At 40.6% G+C, this 17,889-nt stretch overlaps 1 protein-coding gene across 3 annotated transcripts; it reads left to right on the top strand.

Annotated features, from left to right (window-relative positions):
* Positions 1 to 53: 53 nt before the first annotated feature.
* Positions 54 to 17,869, top strand: wdr59 (WD repeat domain 59). Of its 3 annotated transcripts, none has more exons than XR_015105920.1 (27): positions 54 to 139; positions 1,405 to 1,454; positions 1,567 to 1,702; positions 1,937 to 2,022; positions 2,090 to 2,170; positions 2,563 to 2,600; positions 3,647 to 3,735; positions 4,227 to 4,343; positions 4,675 to 4,752; positions 5,037 to 5,193; positions 5,354 to 5,433; positions 5,528 to 5,630; positions 6,089 to 6,213; positions 8,244 to 8,408; positions 9,209 to 9,304; positions 9,465 to 9,569; positions 9,967 to 10,088; positions 10,340 to 10,493; positions 11,913 to 11,969; positions 13,438 to 13,571; positions 14,649 to 14,730; positions 14,866 to 14,978; positions 15,064 to 15,211; positions 15,706 to 15,787; positions 15,885 to 15,914; positions 16,867 to 17,009; positions 17,076 to 17,869. XR_015105920.1 is itself a non-coding variant. In XM_086143761.1 (27 exons), the coding sequence occupies exons 1-27, from the start codon at positions 86 to 88 to the stop codon at positions 17,306 to 17,308; spliced, it is 2,949 nt and encodes a 982-aa protein (XP_085999887.1). In that variant the 5' UTR covers positions 54 to 85; the 3' UTR covers positions 17,309 to 17,869. The 3 variants fall into 3 exon arrangements, 2 of the variants coding, with proteins under 2 accessions (XP_085999887.1, XP_085999888.1); XM_086143761.1 differs by having other exon boundaries at positions 15,885 to 16,005; XM_086143762.1 differs by lacking the exon at positions 11,913 to 11,969 and having other exon boundaries at positions 15,885 to 16,005.
* Positions 17,870 to 17,889: the final 20 nt, after the last annotated feature.

Below are 17,889 nucleotides of genomic sequence, written 5' to 3' on the forward strand. Positions count from 1 at the left end.
GGCTGACTTTCACGCACAAGCACCGCGTCCGGTGTCATCGAAGTCACGTGACGCTTTGTTGACAGTCGTGGGTAAAGGAACAAAGATGGCGGCCCGCTGGAGCAGCGAGAATGTGGTGGTGGAGTTTCGGGACGCTCAGGTGTGTTTGAAGTCGAAGTCTGGCGTGACCGAATTGTAAACATGAGGAGAAAGCTTTAACATACATAACGACGTCACTTAGGCGCATCGGAAGCACGACAGTGTCAGTTTAACCGCATCGTATTTCTAAATTAAGTTTATGCTTTGGGGCAAGGAGCGGAAATAATCGAAGCTGATGATATCTCTCGAAAACTTCCACAAGTTGTCAATAGAATCTAAGTTGAAGCTGAAGTTTTAAGCTGATAAGATCAAACAACGCGGCAGCCGATGAGTTTCACGCCAGTGTTGTACAAGTTTTATTCGAGCAGGTTTTCTGTGCATGCACTGGTGTCATAAGTCCAATCAATCTGATTATGATGGACAAAATCAACCGGTCGAATCGGAACCTGAAGAGCTCTGACGTACGGCCTCTGTTGGCTCCTTACACCTTTATAATCTGCCTTAATAATCATTCACAAGCACTGAAATAAAATCTCAAACGTTATCATTGTTAATTACAAACGATCTCAATGAATGTTCCATATTATTAGTCTGCTTTTTTTTTGCATTTTAAATAAAACTATTAAATTCTCAACTACTTTCTCGTTTAGTTTTACAGTTTCTGGCCAATTCAAAGTGATTTCTTTGTTAGATATGTTCATGAAAAGTATTTGTCGTGGGATAACACGTTAATCGTATAGCAAAGTTATTTCCACGCCATTCTTTGTCGATATCATTTTATGACTTTTCTTTATTGCTGACTAATAGAGAAATGCTTTAACATGTAAAATACTTTCTAGCAGATTTTTTACATTTCCTCTTATTGATTTTCTGTGTTCACCATAATTTTTCTGTCATGAGTGAATTCATTCAAGTAGTTTCAAATCAACATCGTGTAATGTTTTTGCAAATCCTCTCGTACTTAATGACGTCTTTGTCTTTTCTTAAACCTTACACATACCAACACATTATCACATTGGAGCATCCAGCAGTCAACAGTACAATATATGTCTGACAAAAAAATATTCACTATATTAGGACTGTATTGTCTCTGTATTAAAATCTGCTGCTGAGTGATGGACCAGGTCATTAAAGCGCTGTGTAATTGGCTACAATTTAATCGTGATAACTATAATCTCAGTTAAGCAAATTATAAGCGCTACAAAATAGGAAAAAGATATAAATATAAATAAAAAAATAATTTAGTAAAATATGTTCAAATCAAAATAGAATGTGTTATCATATTGTTTCCTTGTGGATTCTTATCACTTCTGCTTCTGTCACAAGGCCACCGCCATGTCCGTTGACTGTCTAGGGTCCAACGCCGTGCTCTCTGGGTGAGTCATAGGTTCATACTGCGTTATGCTTTTTTCATCCAACTATCAGTGTTAACAGAGATCATAGCATTTTAGTGAAATGTTGACATGCTAATGCATGTCCTCAAACCAGGCGGCGTTTCCTCTACATGGTGAATCTGGAGGTGCCATCTGAGCCTCCAAGGAAGATCGCACGCCAGAGCAAGTGGGATGTAGGAACAGTGCAGTGGAACCCCCACCGCTCTCAGGCTCAAATCTTCGCTGCCTCAGTGAGTTCAGAGAGCCTGATGTCTTGTAGTTACAGGGTGGACATGTCTTGCATTCAGAAGGGGGTAGAGCATCTGGTGGTCAGATGACCTGGGATGTCCTGTTCTTGGAAGATTGAGAAGAAGTGAAAATTTCATTGTCTCTAGGTGGTGGGATGTCTTGCATCCGGGGAGGGGGGGGGGGGGGGGGGGGCAACGGGTCAGCTGATGGGATCAGTCTTCTTTGTCCTCCCCTAGAGCAACCAGCGGGTAGATCTGTATTCGTGGAAGGATGGGGGCGGGACAGTCCAAACGTCTTTACAGGGACACACACGAGTCATCAGGTGAGTGGACTCAAACACGACATTCATCCACGACATGCGCTTCGACTCGTAATTGTGTCTGTTTCAGTGACCTGGACTGGTCCTGGTTTGAACCAGAGCTCCTTGTAACCAGCTCCGTGGACACATATATCTACATCTGGGACACCAGGTGAGTGTCCTGGAATTCAGTGTGGACGACAGGCTTACTGGTTTGTTTCATGATCAAATCACAGATTATTATGGGAATTTGTTGGGGAAAAAACAAAAATTAGGCTTGAAACACAGAAACAGGTGTTTTAGAAAAATTCAAATGGAAAATGAACTCAAAACAAATCTGATCTCAAAACAAATTTTAAATGATTGGGAATATAAGTTTTCTTTTGTTTCTATGTCACATTTTACTTACAAATTCCTACTTTCTCTTTCTAGTTCAAACCAAAGTCCAATCAGTAAATTAAAACACATTATTAATACATTAAAAAGAAAACAGTGCTGAGTAAATAATTAGCTCAAAAAATGTGAAAAAAATAGTGTTGGTTGAATCCATGTTTGTGTTGGCAGAGACACCCGGAAACCTACAGTGGCACTTTCTGCTGTTGGTGAGTATTTACATCAGATCTACATCCTTTGGTGACCTTAGCTAGCATGACTCAGCAAGTTCTCCACATCATGAAATAGTCTGAAAGAGCTTTCCTTGAAAATATTGTACCCTTCATTTTACACTATACCACTGCATTGCTATACTTGTACATTTAATGCCATCACAAAACTTAACCATTGCAAGAGTATACTATTGCATACTATATAATTACTTCTCTCAACAGTACATCAATATACCATTACAATTCAACACAAATTCGCTTCAAGCCCATTACATTTCTAGACCATCAAGTCACAATACTATTGAATAAGTATACCTTTGTTTCTCTGTACAGTATATCCTTGTTTTCCGCGGGGGTTATGTACCAAAAGAAAACCCGTGATAGGCAAAATCCGTGAAGTAGAAACCTTCTTTTTTTTTTTACAATTATGTAAAAAAAAATTTCAGGTGTTTTTTTCTTCCTTCTTTATGGAATGAATGGAAGATTCATTAATTCTGTAATGCCGACCTACAGCCGCATAGCTTTTACCTTCCCTTAGCATGTCCAGAAGTTTAACTTCTGCATCTTTCGGTGCCTTTTGGGCCCTGCCGCAGGAGCTTTTGTCAGTCCAGAGCGTTTTGTCAACATTATGGGTTTTAGAGAAACTCGAAATTGCAAGAGAATTTGCACGTGCGTAATGTAAATTTGGCAAGCTGTTTTACGTACGTGTACGTATTAAACTGCAACGTTATTGACGCACAGGCAGAGAAGAAGCGGAGTGACTTTTTAGCCAATCAGAATGCAGAACACAATGCACGATGCAAATCCGTGAAGTAGTCAAACTGTGAAAAGTAAACCGCGTTATAGTTAGGGATCACTGTACTCTTATTTTACTGAAACCTGAAGCGGCTAATCAATTACTCATTGAGCTATACCTTTGTATTACTATAGCATTATGCGATGAACATAAAAAAGGGTCAAACCAAGAAAATGTTGAATTTAAAGTTCTGGTGGTTAAGCTAACTGTCTGCATCCTTGCTCTACTTCTCTACTTTGTGCCTCAGCCGGAGCATCCCAGGTGAAATGGAACAGGAAGAATCAGTACCTGCTGGCGTCAAGCCACGATGGAGATGTTCGGATCTGGGACAAACGGGTGAGTAACACCCCCCTTCCCTTCCAGGACAAAAACATTAACAGTTATCATATAATGCACAATTTCAACTGGGTATTTTATGTATGTACTTTTGATTTATAATGAAAAATATAATAATTGTATTCTATTGACATTTTCCACCTTAAATTCTGAAATGGTATTTCATTTTTTAATTGTCTTTTTTCCAGTTTTGACATCAGTCTGATGATTGTTGGCTTTTTATTGCTGTACTTCTGTAAGAATTTTTTAATGTAAAATTCATTTCCCCCTTTTTCATTCATTTTTTTTCCCCATATTTTGTTCTTGCTCATTTTGACATCATTTTAGTTTTTTTCTTGCAATATAATAGACCTTAACATTAAGAGAATCCCCTTCAGTGTTTTCAAGCTCATGCTCAGTTTAGTACTAAAGTACATTAGCAAGCAAGTTTTAGAATTTTGATCTGTGAATTATTATTTAGCTGAAGGTTATCCGACTGTGTCTGTGAGCAGAAGCCAAACACGGCATCCGAATATGTGGCGGCTCATTTGTCCAAGATCCATGGCCTTGACTGGCACCCAGACAACGAGTTTATCCTCGCCACATCCAGCCAGGACAACTCTGTCAGGGTGAGGGGCCTCAGCTACACCTGAACTCACCAACAATTCTTTAGTTTCTCAGCAGTCACAGGCAATGTATCACCATTTTGGTGATTTTTAAACATTGTCTGGTCAATTTTTTCTATCCTGTCACTAACTAATTTGATTTTCATATGTTTTTGAAATATTATCGCACACATTCTTACATGTCAGATTAAACACAAGTCTGATAAATTGAGGCGTGAAATGTCGACTCTGCTGTTTGACCTGTAAATGTGTGCATATGTTGTTGTATATTATATGTATGTGTATATATACATATATATATATATATATATGTGTGTGTTGTTGTTGTCCCTAGTTCTGGGACTACCGGCAGCCCAGGAAGTACCTGAACATCCTGTCATGCCAGGTGCCTGTGTGGAAGGCCCGCTACACGGTGAGACACCTTTAGCTATAGCACATCCTGGAACTGTAAGGCCATAACTCAATCAAATGTATTGATCAGGTTATAAGAGCCAAATTGTCAGTCAGCAGAGAGATCTCAGGTCTTGACCAATAAAAAAATTATGATCCTAACACATTTTGCAATTTGTTAATTATCAGTTGGGGTGTAAGATATCAACACAAAATTCCATGAGTTCCATTAGTCAGTGTGTGTGTGTGTGTGTGTGTGTGTGTGTGTGCGCGCACGCATGTGCGCGCGCGTGTGTGTGTGTGCAGCCCTTCTCTAACGGCCTGGTCACAGTGATGGTTCCTCAACTCCGGAGGGAGAACAGCCTACTGCTGTGGAGCACACTCGACCTCAACAGTCCCGTTCATGCCTTCGTGGGTCACGACGATGTGGTGCTAGAGTTCCAGTGGAGGCCGCAGAAGGAAGGTCCAGAACCATGTCGCTCACACTTTTAGAAGCAACTTCTTGAACATGGATTCCTCCTCTTCCTGTCACTGTTCATTAGCTGGCCGCATATGTTGCTGATTTTCTTTAGCTTGCCAAAGTGTTTCAAGTGTTTAAGTTCAGGTAGGTCCTTTGTGTGCAGGGTGGAAGGACTTCCAGTTGGTGACTTGGTCCAGAGACCAGACCCTGAGGATCTGGAGGGTGGATCCCCAGCTTCAGAGGGTTAGTATGTGATCTGGGATGCCTGATGATCCCCGCCTCTTGAAGCCGCTAACCTGACATTGGGTGTGTGTGTGTGTTGGGTATGTTTGCGCAGCTGTGTGCGAGCGATGCAGTGGAGGAGCTGATGGAATCAGAAAAGAATCTGACGTCCCAGGAACCAGATGGTCAGCAGGCTCTGTCCATCCAGCAGCTTCAGGGTGAGTTTTATCCCGTGCGACAAAAGCCGACCCTCTCAGGTTTTGGACCATTTGCGCCAACGACCATGTTTGTTAGACAAACTTATTACTGGTTCAACATCAATGAGATGAAAAGAAGAAAAAAAAACAAAAGATATTAGTTTGTAAGACGAGAAGATTTTTTAAGTAGAATTGATATTATCCAAAAAAGTGATCTGAAAATTTCCAAAAAAACAACATGAATAAATTAAGAATCATCACACACCATACATAATGGTCAGCATGTTTGTTATTACACAATCTGTGTAAGTGACCTTTTCAACTGCTGTCCAAAATGGACGAATCTTACTTTATCTTTGAAAGTCACATTAGTGATTGTTGTAAAAGTGAAGAAGTTAAGCACTCAAAGTTGCCAACGATTACAAGATAACACACGTGTTTAATTTTTTTGCTGCATACTAATGGGTCCAGTTGCTCAGATTCAGGTGGCACTCTGACTTCTGGCATCCGGCATGATGGGGGGGCAGCGGGGTCAGGTCTACCTCAGACACTGCAGCAAGAATTCTCCCTGGTCAACCTGCAGATCAGGAACGTGAATGTGGAGGTATGTGTCATTGGTGTCCTGCTTGAAAAAGAACCTATGGAAAAAAAATGAAAACATTCTAATTGATTTTTTTTAATCACAAAAAACAGCGCATCAAATTTGCAAGACATTTTTTAAATTTAATGGGAAATTATTTGAAAGTTTGATAAAAGAAAACCATAATGTGATGCATTAGATTCTATCATAAGAATATTTGGAAAACTGCTTGAAAATAAGGTAAAAATTTACATGAATGGTTACCCCACATACTTGAAAATTACCAGTTGTTATTCTGAAATTGATTATGTATGGAGTGAGAGAACATGAGTTATGAGATAAGATAATACAGAGAATAGGGTCAGACTGAGAGTGATGATTTGCTGTGGTGATGCTGAAAGGAATAGAAGATCTGAAAATTTGAATTTACACGAACATTTGCAAGCACTTAAATATAATCAGACATTGACTGAAAACATGTCTAAGAAATGTAAGTGAAATACAGTCAGGGCAATAAGTATTTGATCCCCCTGTGATTTTACAACTTCTCCACCTTAGAAGTCACAAAGGGGTCTAAAACTTTCAATGTTGGTGCATTTTCACTGAGATACAGAATCTAAAAAAAAAAAATCGGGAATCATATTGATTTTTTTTTAACAATTTATTTGTAAATTACTGGGTCAAATAAGTATTTGATCCCTTGAGACAATTTTAATATTTGGTATAGGAGCCTTTGTTAACAATTACACAGAGGTTAGATGGTCCATGTAAGTCTTCACCAGGTTTGCACTGCAGCAGGGATTTTGGCCGACTCCTCCTTACAGATCTTCTCTAGATCTCTCAGGTCTTTGGGCTGTCGCTGAGCAACACATAGTTTCAGCTCCCTCCAAAGATTTTCTATTGGATTTAAGTATTGAGACTGGCTGGGCCACTCCAGAACCTTGATATGCTTCTTATGGCGCCTCTCATTGATTTTCCTGGCTTTGTGCTTTGGGTCATTGTCATTTTGGAAGACCCAGCCACCCCATCTTCAACGCTCTGACTGAGGGAAGGAGGTTTTTGCCCAATATCTCACAGTACATTGCCCCGTTCATCCTCTCTTTAATTCAGTGCAGTCGCCCTGTGCTGCAAAACTCCCCCAGAGCGTACCTCCATGCCCATGCTTCACTGTAGGTATGGTACTCATCCTTCCTCTTCCTCCAAAGATGGCGAATGGAGTTAAGACCAAAAGCTTCCATTTTGGTCTCATCTGACCACAAAACTGTCTCCCATGACTCCTATGGATCATCCAGATGGTCCCTGGCAAACTTCAGATGGGCCTTGACATGGGCTGACTTAAGCAGGGGAACCTTCCGTGTGATGCATGATTTTGAACCATTACGTCCCAGTGTATTATTGATAATAGCCTCTGAGACGGTGGTCCGAGGACCCCATGGATCTTCCGTGGGGCCCCAGTCCGAGGGACGTTGACAGTCAGCATTAGCCTCTTCCATTTTCTGACAATGGCTCCAGCAGTTGTTCTTTTCTCACCAAGCTGCTGGGCAATTGCTCTGTAGCCTTTTCCAGCTTTGTGAAAGTCAACAATTTTGTCTTTTTGTGTCTTTTGACAGCTGTTTGTTTTTTCTCACTCTGGCTGCTACCCTTTTGACAGATTGTGGGGTGCACAGGTGTCTTTAACAAAGCTAACAACCTCAAATAGGTGCTACCTAATTATGAGTGTATTAATGACGTGTAGAATGTAGTTGGACTCTTTAAAAGCAGAGGAAGAGGTATTTGAGGGTCAGAAATCTGGCTGATAAGCAAGGGATCAAATATTTATTTGACCCTGTAATTTCCAAATAAATTGTTGAAAATCATACAATGTTAGTTCTGATTTTTTTTTTTTTTTTTGTTCTGTCTCTCACAGTGTAAATGCACCAATAATGGAAATTTTAGACCCCTCCATGATTTCAAAGTGGGAGAACTCGCAAAATCACAGAGAGATCAAATACTTATTGACCTGACTGTACCTCATAGCAAGAGTTGATGCTAATCATACTAACATTTGTATACAGATGGACGCTGTGAACTGCAGCTGTGTGGTCTCTGCTCACTTCGGGACCCATCAGGTGAACCTAGTTGTCAAGTTCCCACCGCAGTACCCCAACAATGCTGCCCCTACCTTCCAGTTTGTCTACCCAACAAACATCCCCTCTGCCATGAAGTCCAAGATCCACAAGGTCAGATGCCATGATTTCTCTCAGTAGGAAATGTGTCATATTTATGTACAGAGTGAGACCTCTTTCACGCCATTCCCAATCTCAACACCAATATAACAACATATATCTTAGATGTTATTCGGGCATTTCAAAGTCTGATATATAGATCTCAAGTCCCTTTGGTTGTGTCTGAAGAAAACAAGGTTTTCATTGAAATTTAACAAAATCTACCATAAATTATTAAAAAAAAAACGAAATTCTATTAAATTATAACAAAAACAATTTATTAGTTACCAGAAAATGTCCAGAAATTATTCAGAAATAGAGACTCTACCGTGAATTGAAAATTACATTAGAAATAACAAATAAAAAATATATATATTTAAAGTATGGGATATGATGGGATATTCATATTTCAAAAGACAGAAAGTTTTTTATCATACGAAAACTAGTTGACAATTTGCCAAAGATGTGAAGAAATATTAACTTATTAATGACAATATTCAGCTGTAAATTGGAATTACTCTATAAAATAAAACATTAATTTACTTTGAAATTTGTTTTAAACATCAGCAATGAACCGCTTGAAAATGTGTTTGATATAACCAAAAAGACATCTGGACATTTAGCAACATCTAGATATGATGGAAATGACTCGACAGCGAATGTGAGGGATGATTTTGTTCAATGTGAAACAAGAAAATCATTGAGGTGTTTGGGTTTAGTGTGCATTTATTCTTGTAAGTCTGAGGATGGAGAGTTTCTGTGTCTTGTGTTCCCTAAGGTGAGAATGTGAGCAAACGGTATGTGTCTGTGTTCAGATTCTGTCAGACATGTCACTGCAGAAAGTGAAGAGGAACCAGAACTGCCTGGAGCCTTGTGTTAGGCAACTGGTGTCCTGCCTGGAGTCTGACATGGTGATGCAAATAAGCACACAAAAAATGTTTCACTCATTTAACAGTAAATCATTTGATGGAAATTTGTTGATCTGAGAGTGATTTTGCATGTGTGTGTGTGTGTGTGTGTGTGTGTGTGTGTGTGTGTGTGTGTGTGTGTGTGTGTGTGTCTCTTTGTCAGACACAGGAGGACGGTCCAGCTTCTGGCCCCTTCATTCTTTCCAACCCTGTCACTCCGGCCCTGCAGGCCTTCCCCCGAGTCACCAATACCTACGGCTCCTACCAGGTACCTGAACGCCTAATTTTCTGCTGTCGGATATTCAATACCATAATTACATTTTGTTTTGGATACCAATCTTGAGAAAGCCTTTCTTTCTGTGGCCATCAGGGGCTCCAGTGAGCCCCACTTAGTTTGGAAGTTCACTTCTTTCCTGCTGGTGGAAAAAAGTATATATCATCCCATTAAGGTTTATTTTCATCTATTTTTTTTTTTTACAGGAGATACAGAAACATGGAGATGAAAATATGGCTGATTTAGTATAAACAAAGTGAAATTCAATCAATACTCATTCAGTCTGGCATGTTGTTTTGAGCATTTACATGTATTTCACTTTGTTTCGGAGAAAAGAAAAGAAAAGAAAAGAAAAGGCACTAGAACGCAATCCAATCTCTTTTCTCTCAAGGACGCCAACATCCCCTTCCCTCGGACATCAGGGGCTCGATTCTGTGGGACCGGCTGTCTGGTTTACTTCACACGACCAATCACCATGCACCGTTCTGTTCCACCCACTGAGCCAACCCCTAGGTAAAGCTCACATGAACATGGAGCAGCGATGGGCCTTTTTAAAATGATTTTCTGATAGATCTGATTTGTCCTTTTCAGCAGGTTTTTAGGATGTGTAATCTTACATTTTTACTTTCATAGCCCCTTTTTCAACTGTAGAGCCTGATTTTGGGACTTGGAGTAGAAATACAAACATAGGTTATAAATTTTGTTTCTTAGTTGTGTGTGTGTGTGTGTGTGTGTGTGTGTGTGCATGTGCGTGCACCTTATAGGTCCCTGTCTGCACTCTCAGCTTATCATAGTGGAGTGCTGACCCCCATGAAGATGCGTTCAGAGTCCCAAAGTGGTTTGAGGCTTTACAGTGGCAGCCCAACCCGCTCAGACAAAGATACTGTGTCCATTTCATCCTTCTACTACAAGGAAAGGGTGAGGCACGAGCGCAAACACACACACACACACACACACACACACACACAAAACCAAACTTACACATTCATGCCTAAAACAGGCAATTCCCCCATAGCCTGCTGTGTGTTTTCTAAGAATCACTCTCAAAAAGTTAAAAGAGGTCGAATTAGCATCGAAAACAGTTTCTCGTGTTTTATGGGGACTGAACAAGGCATTCGTTGTGCGAGAAAAACCACCATGATCATCAAGACTCAGTGAGCGGCTGGTGAGGAACCAGCGTAACAGATGAGCATGGATACAGTAAGGGCCAGGTGGCGATGAAAATTTTCCCAGTGGTCTGATTTTGGAACTACCAGTATGATGTTGATTGACTTTTCCCCGCAGACTTCAGAGCAAAGCAGCTATAGAACAGGGGATACCTTTTTGTCAAAGTATTACTGCAACTATCCTGTATTGAGCGTAAATTGCAAAATTGTATTTTTCATTTCTCCATTTCTCCAGGATTTAACCAGATGTTCACTGAGAACATGGATTTCTAGACCTTTTTTTTTACATTAAGTGTGCTGTATCTGCTGTTATCGTAGCACCGTCTGATACCACCTGTAGTTTGGATGCATCCATGGAACGGATGCAACATTCCCCATCTCCTGAGAGGGGTCAATGTGCTGGCCGCTGAGCCTCAAAAGATTCCTTATATGCACTGTTCCCTCTAAGTCGCGAGTTTGCGCAATCGCGCACTGCTCCAACGTTCTCCGCGCACAGCAAATCTATTCTGTGCACAAAATAAAATCCAAGCTGAACTGTAAATAAAATAGATGTGTTTAATTCATTTACAGTTCAGCTTCGTTGTGCGCGGATAACGCTTGAGCAGTGCGCGATTGTGCAAACGCATGGCTTAGAGGGAACAGTGCTTATATGATCTTCAACACTAGCAATAAGTGACAAGGGGTTTTTTTTTTTGGTATCAGAGACCCACTATGGCCACTCAATGTTAATCAGGCTGCTTGAGAAAGTCCCAGCCTGCCCCGGGCCTGCCAGACAAACTTGAGGTTCAACCTCCGCTTGTCCTCCAGGAGTCTGAACTTGTCCTTGATACCAGGGATGGGGAGGGGTGACAGACTACAGGTTGGGTGAAAACCATAGACCACAATGTTCTGCTCAGTCCGCGCCAGGAAGCTGCGTATCAGACCCCCGCCCCTCATCACCCCAACCAACCCATCTGTGTGGTACTAGAAGGTCACATAAGACCCCAGTGCCCCCCCTTAGTACTGCAGCTGGTGGTGCTCTGCGTCTCTTATCGGCCTTTTTCAGCAGCATCTCAAAGGTTAAACCTTTATTCACAACGTCACCAACTCATGTCTCGTTCTGTGTTTCCGGCCAATCATCTGTCCTCCCTACGGCTGTGGGCCCCTCTTCCTTCTATTCTCCTCCAATCAGAAGCTCCCAATCTCTGCCTCCCGTCGCTGGTCTGTCCAAACCCTCTGTGATTGGCCGGTACTGAGCTCTGTCATCTATTAAACTCTGCCTCCATCTTCCCGCCTTCTCTAAGGACTTCCCAATCTTTCAGTCCTCCTCACTCCCCCTTCCGTCTGGCCTCCCCTCTGATTTAATGCCAGATGGAGCTCTGTGTCCCGATGTTGAGTTCTGATCAGAAATTGAAACGCTGAGTTTTTTCTTTTCCAGTCAAGGAACATATAAAATGACATTAAATCAGCATTAAAAATGTACCAAACATTTCTTATCGGGCTCTGTTAGAGTTGGACCACTTGTGATTTTTTTTTCTCCACAGGAAGATACACATTGCTTTTAGTGACACTCAATCAATTGTGACTGGTTGACTAGTGGATTATTGAATAGTGAATATATCACAATTAAATATTGCTAGTTTCAGTTTCCTGGTCACAATCAGGATGCAGAGTTGAATTTACTTCCCACTTCATCTCTTAATCTTCACTAACACGCAGGTACTTTCTTGTCGCTACTTCTTAACTGCTGAAGTTTTCTCGAGTCTTTTTTTAACTTCTTTATCAAAGGTAATTCAGCTTTTTGGGCAACAGAAAGAGAGAACTAACAGTGCTCACACCATCTCTGTGAACCAACATCGGGTGTTATAAAACTCGAAGGGTCAAGTTTTTTAAGGAACAATCAGGAAATGATAGCAGAATTTCAGAGGTTTACAGCTATCCAGTTCAGAAATTACTTTTAGCAGGAAATAGCATTACTGAGATGCTGATTTATTGGATTACTGGTATAAATTGTCCATTGAGACTTTACAAAGCATGCAAACAATCCAGGAGATTTTTTTTTTTGACAGATTATTACCAAGAAATTACATCATCACATAATAAGAGGTAGAATACAAGTATTCTAATCATGTATAATCTTCTGCAAAAGTGGGTTGCCTTCCTGTAAAGGCACCTGTGAATTCCTTTTTAATTGAAATATGGTTGGATTTGCCTTTTTTTTTAATCATATAAAGTTTCCAAAATATCCTCACTAGGCTCACAATGGCCCCCGCTGGTCAGAATCTAAATAGATAATTGATTTTCCAGGCTGTTAAACAAAAAAGTATTTCAGCTGGTTTACATATTACGTCCAAATAAGGACAGTAAATATGAAAACAAAAGAACTACTTTGAAAAAAGGTAAGAACGTATTCTTGTGTTTCCAGTTTGGTGATTCTGGCTTTAGTTCACTAACTTTACTTACTTGTTGCTCTCTTGCTTTTTCAGCTGAAATGTGAACAATCTTACTATGATCATGACAGTTTGATAATATTTTTTGACTAAAGATGTCTGTGCCCGTGATGGAGAACCTCCAGACTGTGATGTCAGAATGTCTCGCAGTGGGATCCCTCTGTCAGTAATTTATTTCAAGACCACTTTTAATCAGGTGGTCTCCTGTCCTCCGGGCCCGCTGTCCCACCCCCTCCCCCTTCTTTTGTCTGTCTTTCTGTCCTCCAGAAATCGCGTCGGTTCAAGACGAAACGCGAGGGGATGGATTACGGTTCAAGGCCCATCAAGCTGGCAGGGAAGGTCATCATCCAGGAAATCTCCTGCCTGCTGCCGGTCCACAAAGCCCTGGGGGAGAGTTACATGTCAGATTAGAAACTACCTATTTGAGCAATTTTTATTGTATAGAGTTTAAAAACAAAAAACAACAGAAATGAGAAAGACTAGCCTGCTGAATGCTTTATTCATTTATCTATTTTGGGTACTTCTTGAAAACATGCTAAGAGTAAATTAGCAATAAAATCAGTGAAAATTCAACAGGTAACTATAAGAACATGAACCAAACATGACAAATTCTGATAAAACTGCTTTTATTTATGTTCTTATTTTTGATGAAAAGCTCTTTCAAATTCTCAAAAAATTAGCTGAAGATCGACAAAAAATAAAACACCAAACATGAGTAGAGATCACCGTCATTTACCAGTACATTAAAATGAACATGTTACCGCAAGTAGAATTAAGTAGAATAGAATTAATAGAATAAATAGAATTAAGTGCAAAAAAAAATGTTAAAAAGGAGATTGAATTCACACTTTAAAAAGTTTTAGAAAATATGAAATAAAAAAACAACAACTTTGTTTCCAAATAATAAACAAGAAGTTTTGTAGGTAGTAGTAGGTAGTAGTAGGTAGTAATATAACCATGCTCTTTCATTCTTTAGGGCACTAAAGTGGAACTTTAACGTTGTACATTCTCTTCCAAATGCCACCAGGAGGCCACTTAAGCCATGTTTATTTGTCTGTTTGTTTTCTAAACACCGTTTTGCCCTGCCCCATCTTTGTCTAATTCAAGCTCTATTATTTTGTGAGGAGAGAGGATAGAAACTAGTAACCATGTTTAATGAGATGATGAGATGAGATGAGATGAGAACAACTTTATTAATCCCGAAGGAAATTGTTGTGCCAGAGTTTCAAGTAAAAATATAACAGTAATAGATAATAGTGGAAAGGAGGAAGAATAAGAAATATAATGAAATATAAATTGTCTTAGCTGCTAGCAGTAACTACAAAGATTGAAGATTCCCTGCAGCTGAGGGAAGAGGAATTAAAAAGTCTGATAGCCTGTTTCCTGTTTTATCATGTGACCCAGAAAGAACTGTGGATTGGTCTTTTTTGGCGTGCATATTGAAAGTCTGAGGAGTCTTTTTTTTTTCTTTCTGTCAGTTTGAACATAAATGACATCCAGGAGACATGTCAGAAAAATGCAGCAGCAGCTCTAGCAGCAGGGCGCCGGGACGTTGCCAAGGTAACAGTCCTATTTTCCATCAGTTAAACAGTGGTTTTTGGAGGTGATATTATCATATCATTTAACAACATAACCCACTATTTTTTCTTCTTTGGTCTGGAAACTAAATTGTTGTTTGTGCATGTGTGTGCAAAGGTATGGGCTCTGGCATCTGCTGCCACCAGTCAGGATCTGAGTCCAGACTCAGACCCGGACTCAGAGACACCTTGGGCTAGACATCCGTTTGGGCGCCACTTGCTGAAGACGCTGTGAGCTCCTTTTCCCACCTTTAAGAATATATTGTATGTCAGAGTGTACGTGTATGTCTCATAGCATTGTGTGTTTGTGCCGCAGATTGGATCATTACAGTCAGATGAGTGATGTTCAGACCTTGGCCATGTTGTGCAGTGTATTTAGACCTCAGGCGTCACCTGACTGCTTCTACATGTATGGCTCTGCCCAGCCCCGGACTGCCACCTTCCAACTGCCACATTCACACTACGTACGCCAAATCACTGTGGGCCGTCCACTTTACCGCTGCCATCTTTTATGACTGTCACACTCTTCATTGATCTGACTTTAAATGTACCCCGTAGTCATTTGATGGGTTTGTATTGCAAAATGTATTATCTCATTTTTTTTTTTTTTTTGAGGTCACATTTCTTCTAATTCTTCAATGATGTAAAAGTCCGATTTAAGTTCTTGTAAAAGTGTAAATATTTTCAAATGACTGACAAGGGATAGTACAACAGTGAAGTTCTGTCATATTTTATTTAATGGATACTGTATTACATATTTTATTTTGCTGATTTTCTTGTCATTTACTCTCAGGGGTAGAAAGATCGTCAGGCCACTTGCTGTCCTGCAAGTTTTTGCTGAAGTTTTGAAGTCATTCATTGGTTTAAAGTCTTAGCAGTTCATTAGATGTAAACCTGTAGTTGTAACAAGTTATCATTTCATGGCTTCATGATGTGTGGGTTGTTTTTTTTTCTGCAGCCGAGCTTCACATCCAGCTCCGTCACATCTGGCTCATGTTCCAGCACATCTGAGTCCATCAATGCAGGAACCTGGAACACAGGTGAGACTCACAGCGCCGCCTCAAACTTCCTGACCATTGGCCAATGTTACTACATCATTCCCCTTTGTATGTATGTGCGTGTGTTTGTCCTCTGCAGGTCGAGACCAGGATCACACAAATCCCTGGGGTGAGCCCTCACCCGATGAGTATCGCTATGGCAACCAGGGTTATAGCGACCCCCGGGAACGGGAGCGTGAACAGCACGATATGAACAAGAGGTGACAGAGGGTCACAGATCAGAGGCAAACTAGCTACAACTGATTTTTGACTTGACCCACCATCCATCACTGTGGACGATAATTCTGCTAAGCACAGAACAAACAAAATATAGTTTTAATGCTGCATTCACTGAGTATTTATTTGACTGAAATCATACTTAAAATGAGCAGAAAAGTAAAAAGAAACTGCATGACAAAGACAAGAATATTATTTTCCACTCATAAAATGTCAATGTTTTTACTTATATTAGCTCTAACATTATAAATCTAAGTAAAATACATACATTGATAATAAAATAATACTGTATGTATTATCTAAGACAGGGCCTTTCAAAGTAGTGTTACAGCCTCTTGTGTGGTCATTGGGTAACCAGCTAGAAGTGTATTTGGATTTAGCTATTTAACATAGTTCAGAACTTCTGTTTGTAATAATAATAATAATAGTAAGCATTGTTGTTATTATCAACAAGAGTGCTTCTGTCAATATTCACTTCTTACTACGGCCAATATGGGGTCAGTGACTTGTCTAAACAGTAAATTGGGCAATCTCAAACTAAACAGGTTTTTATTATTTTTGTCACTTGAAAATTTCTCATGAAAATTTTCAAATGAAACACTTTTTTTAAATTTTCTTCATGCCTCTTCAAGAGTCTGAATTTCATTGACTGCTATTTTATAATCATGAAAATAATTTTCATAACTTAATTGAATTTATATATACATATATATATGTGTGTGTGTGTGTGTGTGTGTGTGTGTAATTTCACAACAGAGGGCTTTAGTATTAATTTGCCAGACCAAGAAACAAAGTGGGCTTGAGTGTGGATGTATGATGTCAGTATGATGTCACTTCCTATCCAGACTGTTGGACCCGGCCAACTCCCTACAATTTGAGGACTTCAAGAAGTGTTATGGGGAAATCTTGTACCGCTGGGGTCTGAGGGAGAAACGTGCCGACGTGCTCAAGTTCTCCTCCTGCCCCCCGGAACCGCACAAAGGCATCGGTATGTGAATCCTCACACGTGTCCACCTCTTGCCCTCAACCCTCTGAAACCATGTTTCCCTCGCAGAATTTGGTGTGTACTGCTGTCACTGCCGCAGTCAGGCGCGTGGGACACAGTGCGCCGTCTGCAAGCGGCTGACTTTCCAGTGCGCTGTGTGTCACGTCGCCGTACGGGGATCCTCCAACTTCTGCCTGAGCTGCGGCCATGGCGGCCACACCAGTCACATGATGGACTGGTTCCGCCGCCAGGACGAGTGTCCTGCCGGCTGCGGCTGCCGCTGCCTGCAGAGCACCTACTGACACATCAAGCTGTGACATCATCACACGAAACACAGTGCCACTGCAAAAGCATCTGTCAGTCTCCAGTGCCATCATCAGTCAGTGACCTTTGAAAGGTTATCATGGACTTTCCTGCAAGTACACCAGCTCTACACTTTACGGCTGCAGAACTTGAGCGCTGTCTTGTTGAGGGTGTCGGTTGTTCAAACACGGTTGCTTTGGCTTTCACTGTCTCAGACAGAGGCTCGACTATGAAGGTGATTCTACCTTTCAGTAAATTGTGATATTGTTAACTTCACCGCCTTGAGCGTCTGCATCATGTCAGCGCCGCATTCTCACAATCCACGGTTGAAAGAGGTGAAGTCTCACACACCAGCAGGGCAGTGATTTGGAACACATGCGTACCAAGCAGAAGCAAAGGGTCAGTTAAGATATAGAGTACCTGTATAAATCACTAAATCTTGGAATACATGTTCAACACACCATAGTAGACGGTACAAGTGTGTTAGAGATCTGATTGTCATTTTTAGAATGAGCTCGATAAATTCAGCTGAAAATAAAAGTGACTTTTAAGAGGTTTAAGTCTGACTGAGCCAAAGACT

This window comes from Fistularia commersonii, chromosome 3 (assembly GCF_037954325.1).
Source record: "Fistularia commersonii isolate RoL2024-O1a breed Wild chromosome 3, RoL_Fcom_v1.0, whole genome shotgun sequence".
NCBI lineage: Eukaryota > Metazoa > Chordata > Actinopteri > Syngnathiformes > Fistulariidae > Fistularia > Fistularia commersonii.

Excerpts from the sequence above, each read along its gene's own strand:
- wdr59 (XM_086143761.1), top strand. The coding sequence starts at position 86 with ATGGCGGCCCGCTGGAGCAGCGAGAATGTGGTGGTGGAGTTTCGGGAC. Across the intron at positions 3,736-4,226 it reads TTCGGATCTGGGACAAACGG|AAGCCAAACACGGCATCCGA; the intron begins GTGAGTAACACC and ends GTCTGTGAGCAG. Across the intron at positions 8,409-9,208 it reads TGAAGTCCAAGATCCACAAG|ATTCTGTCAGACATGTCACT; the intron begins GTCAGATGCCAT and ends GTCTGTGTTCAG.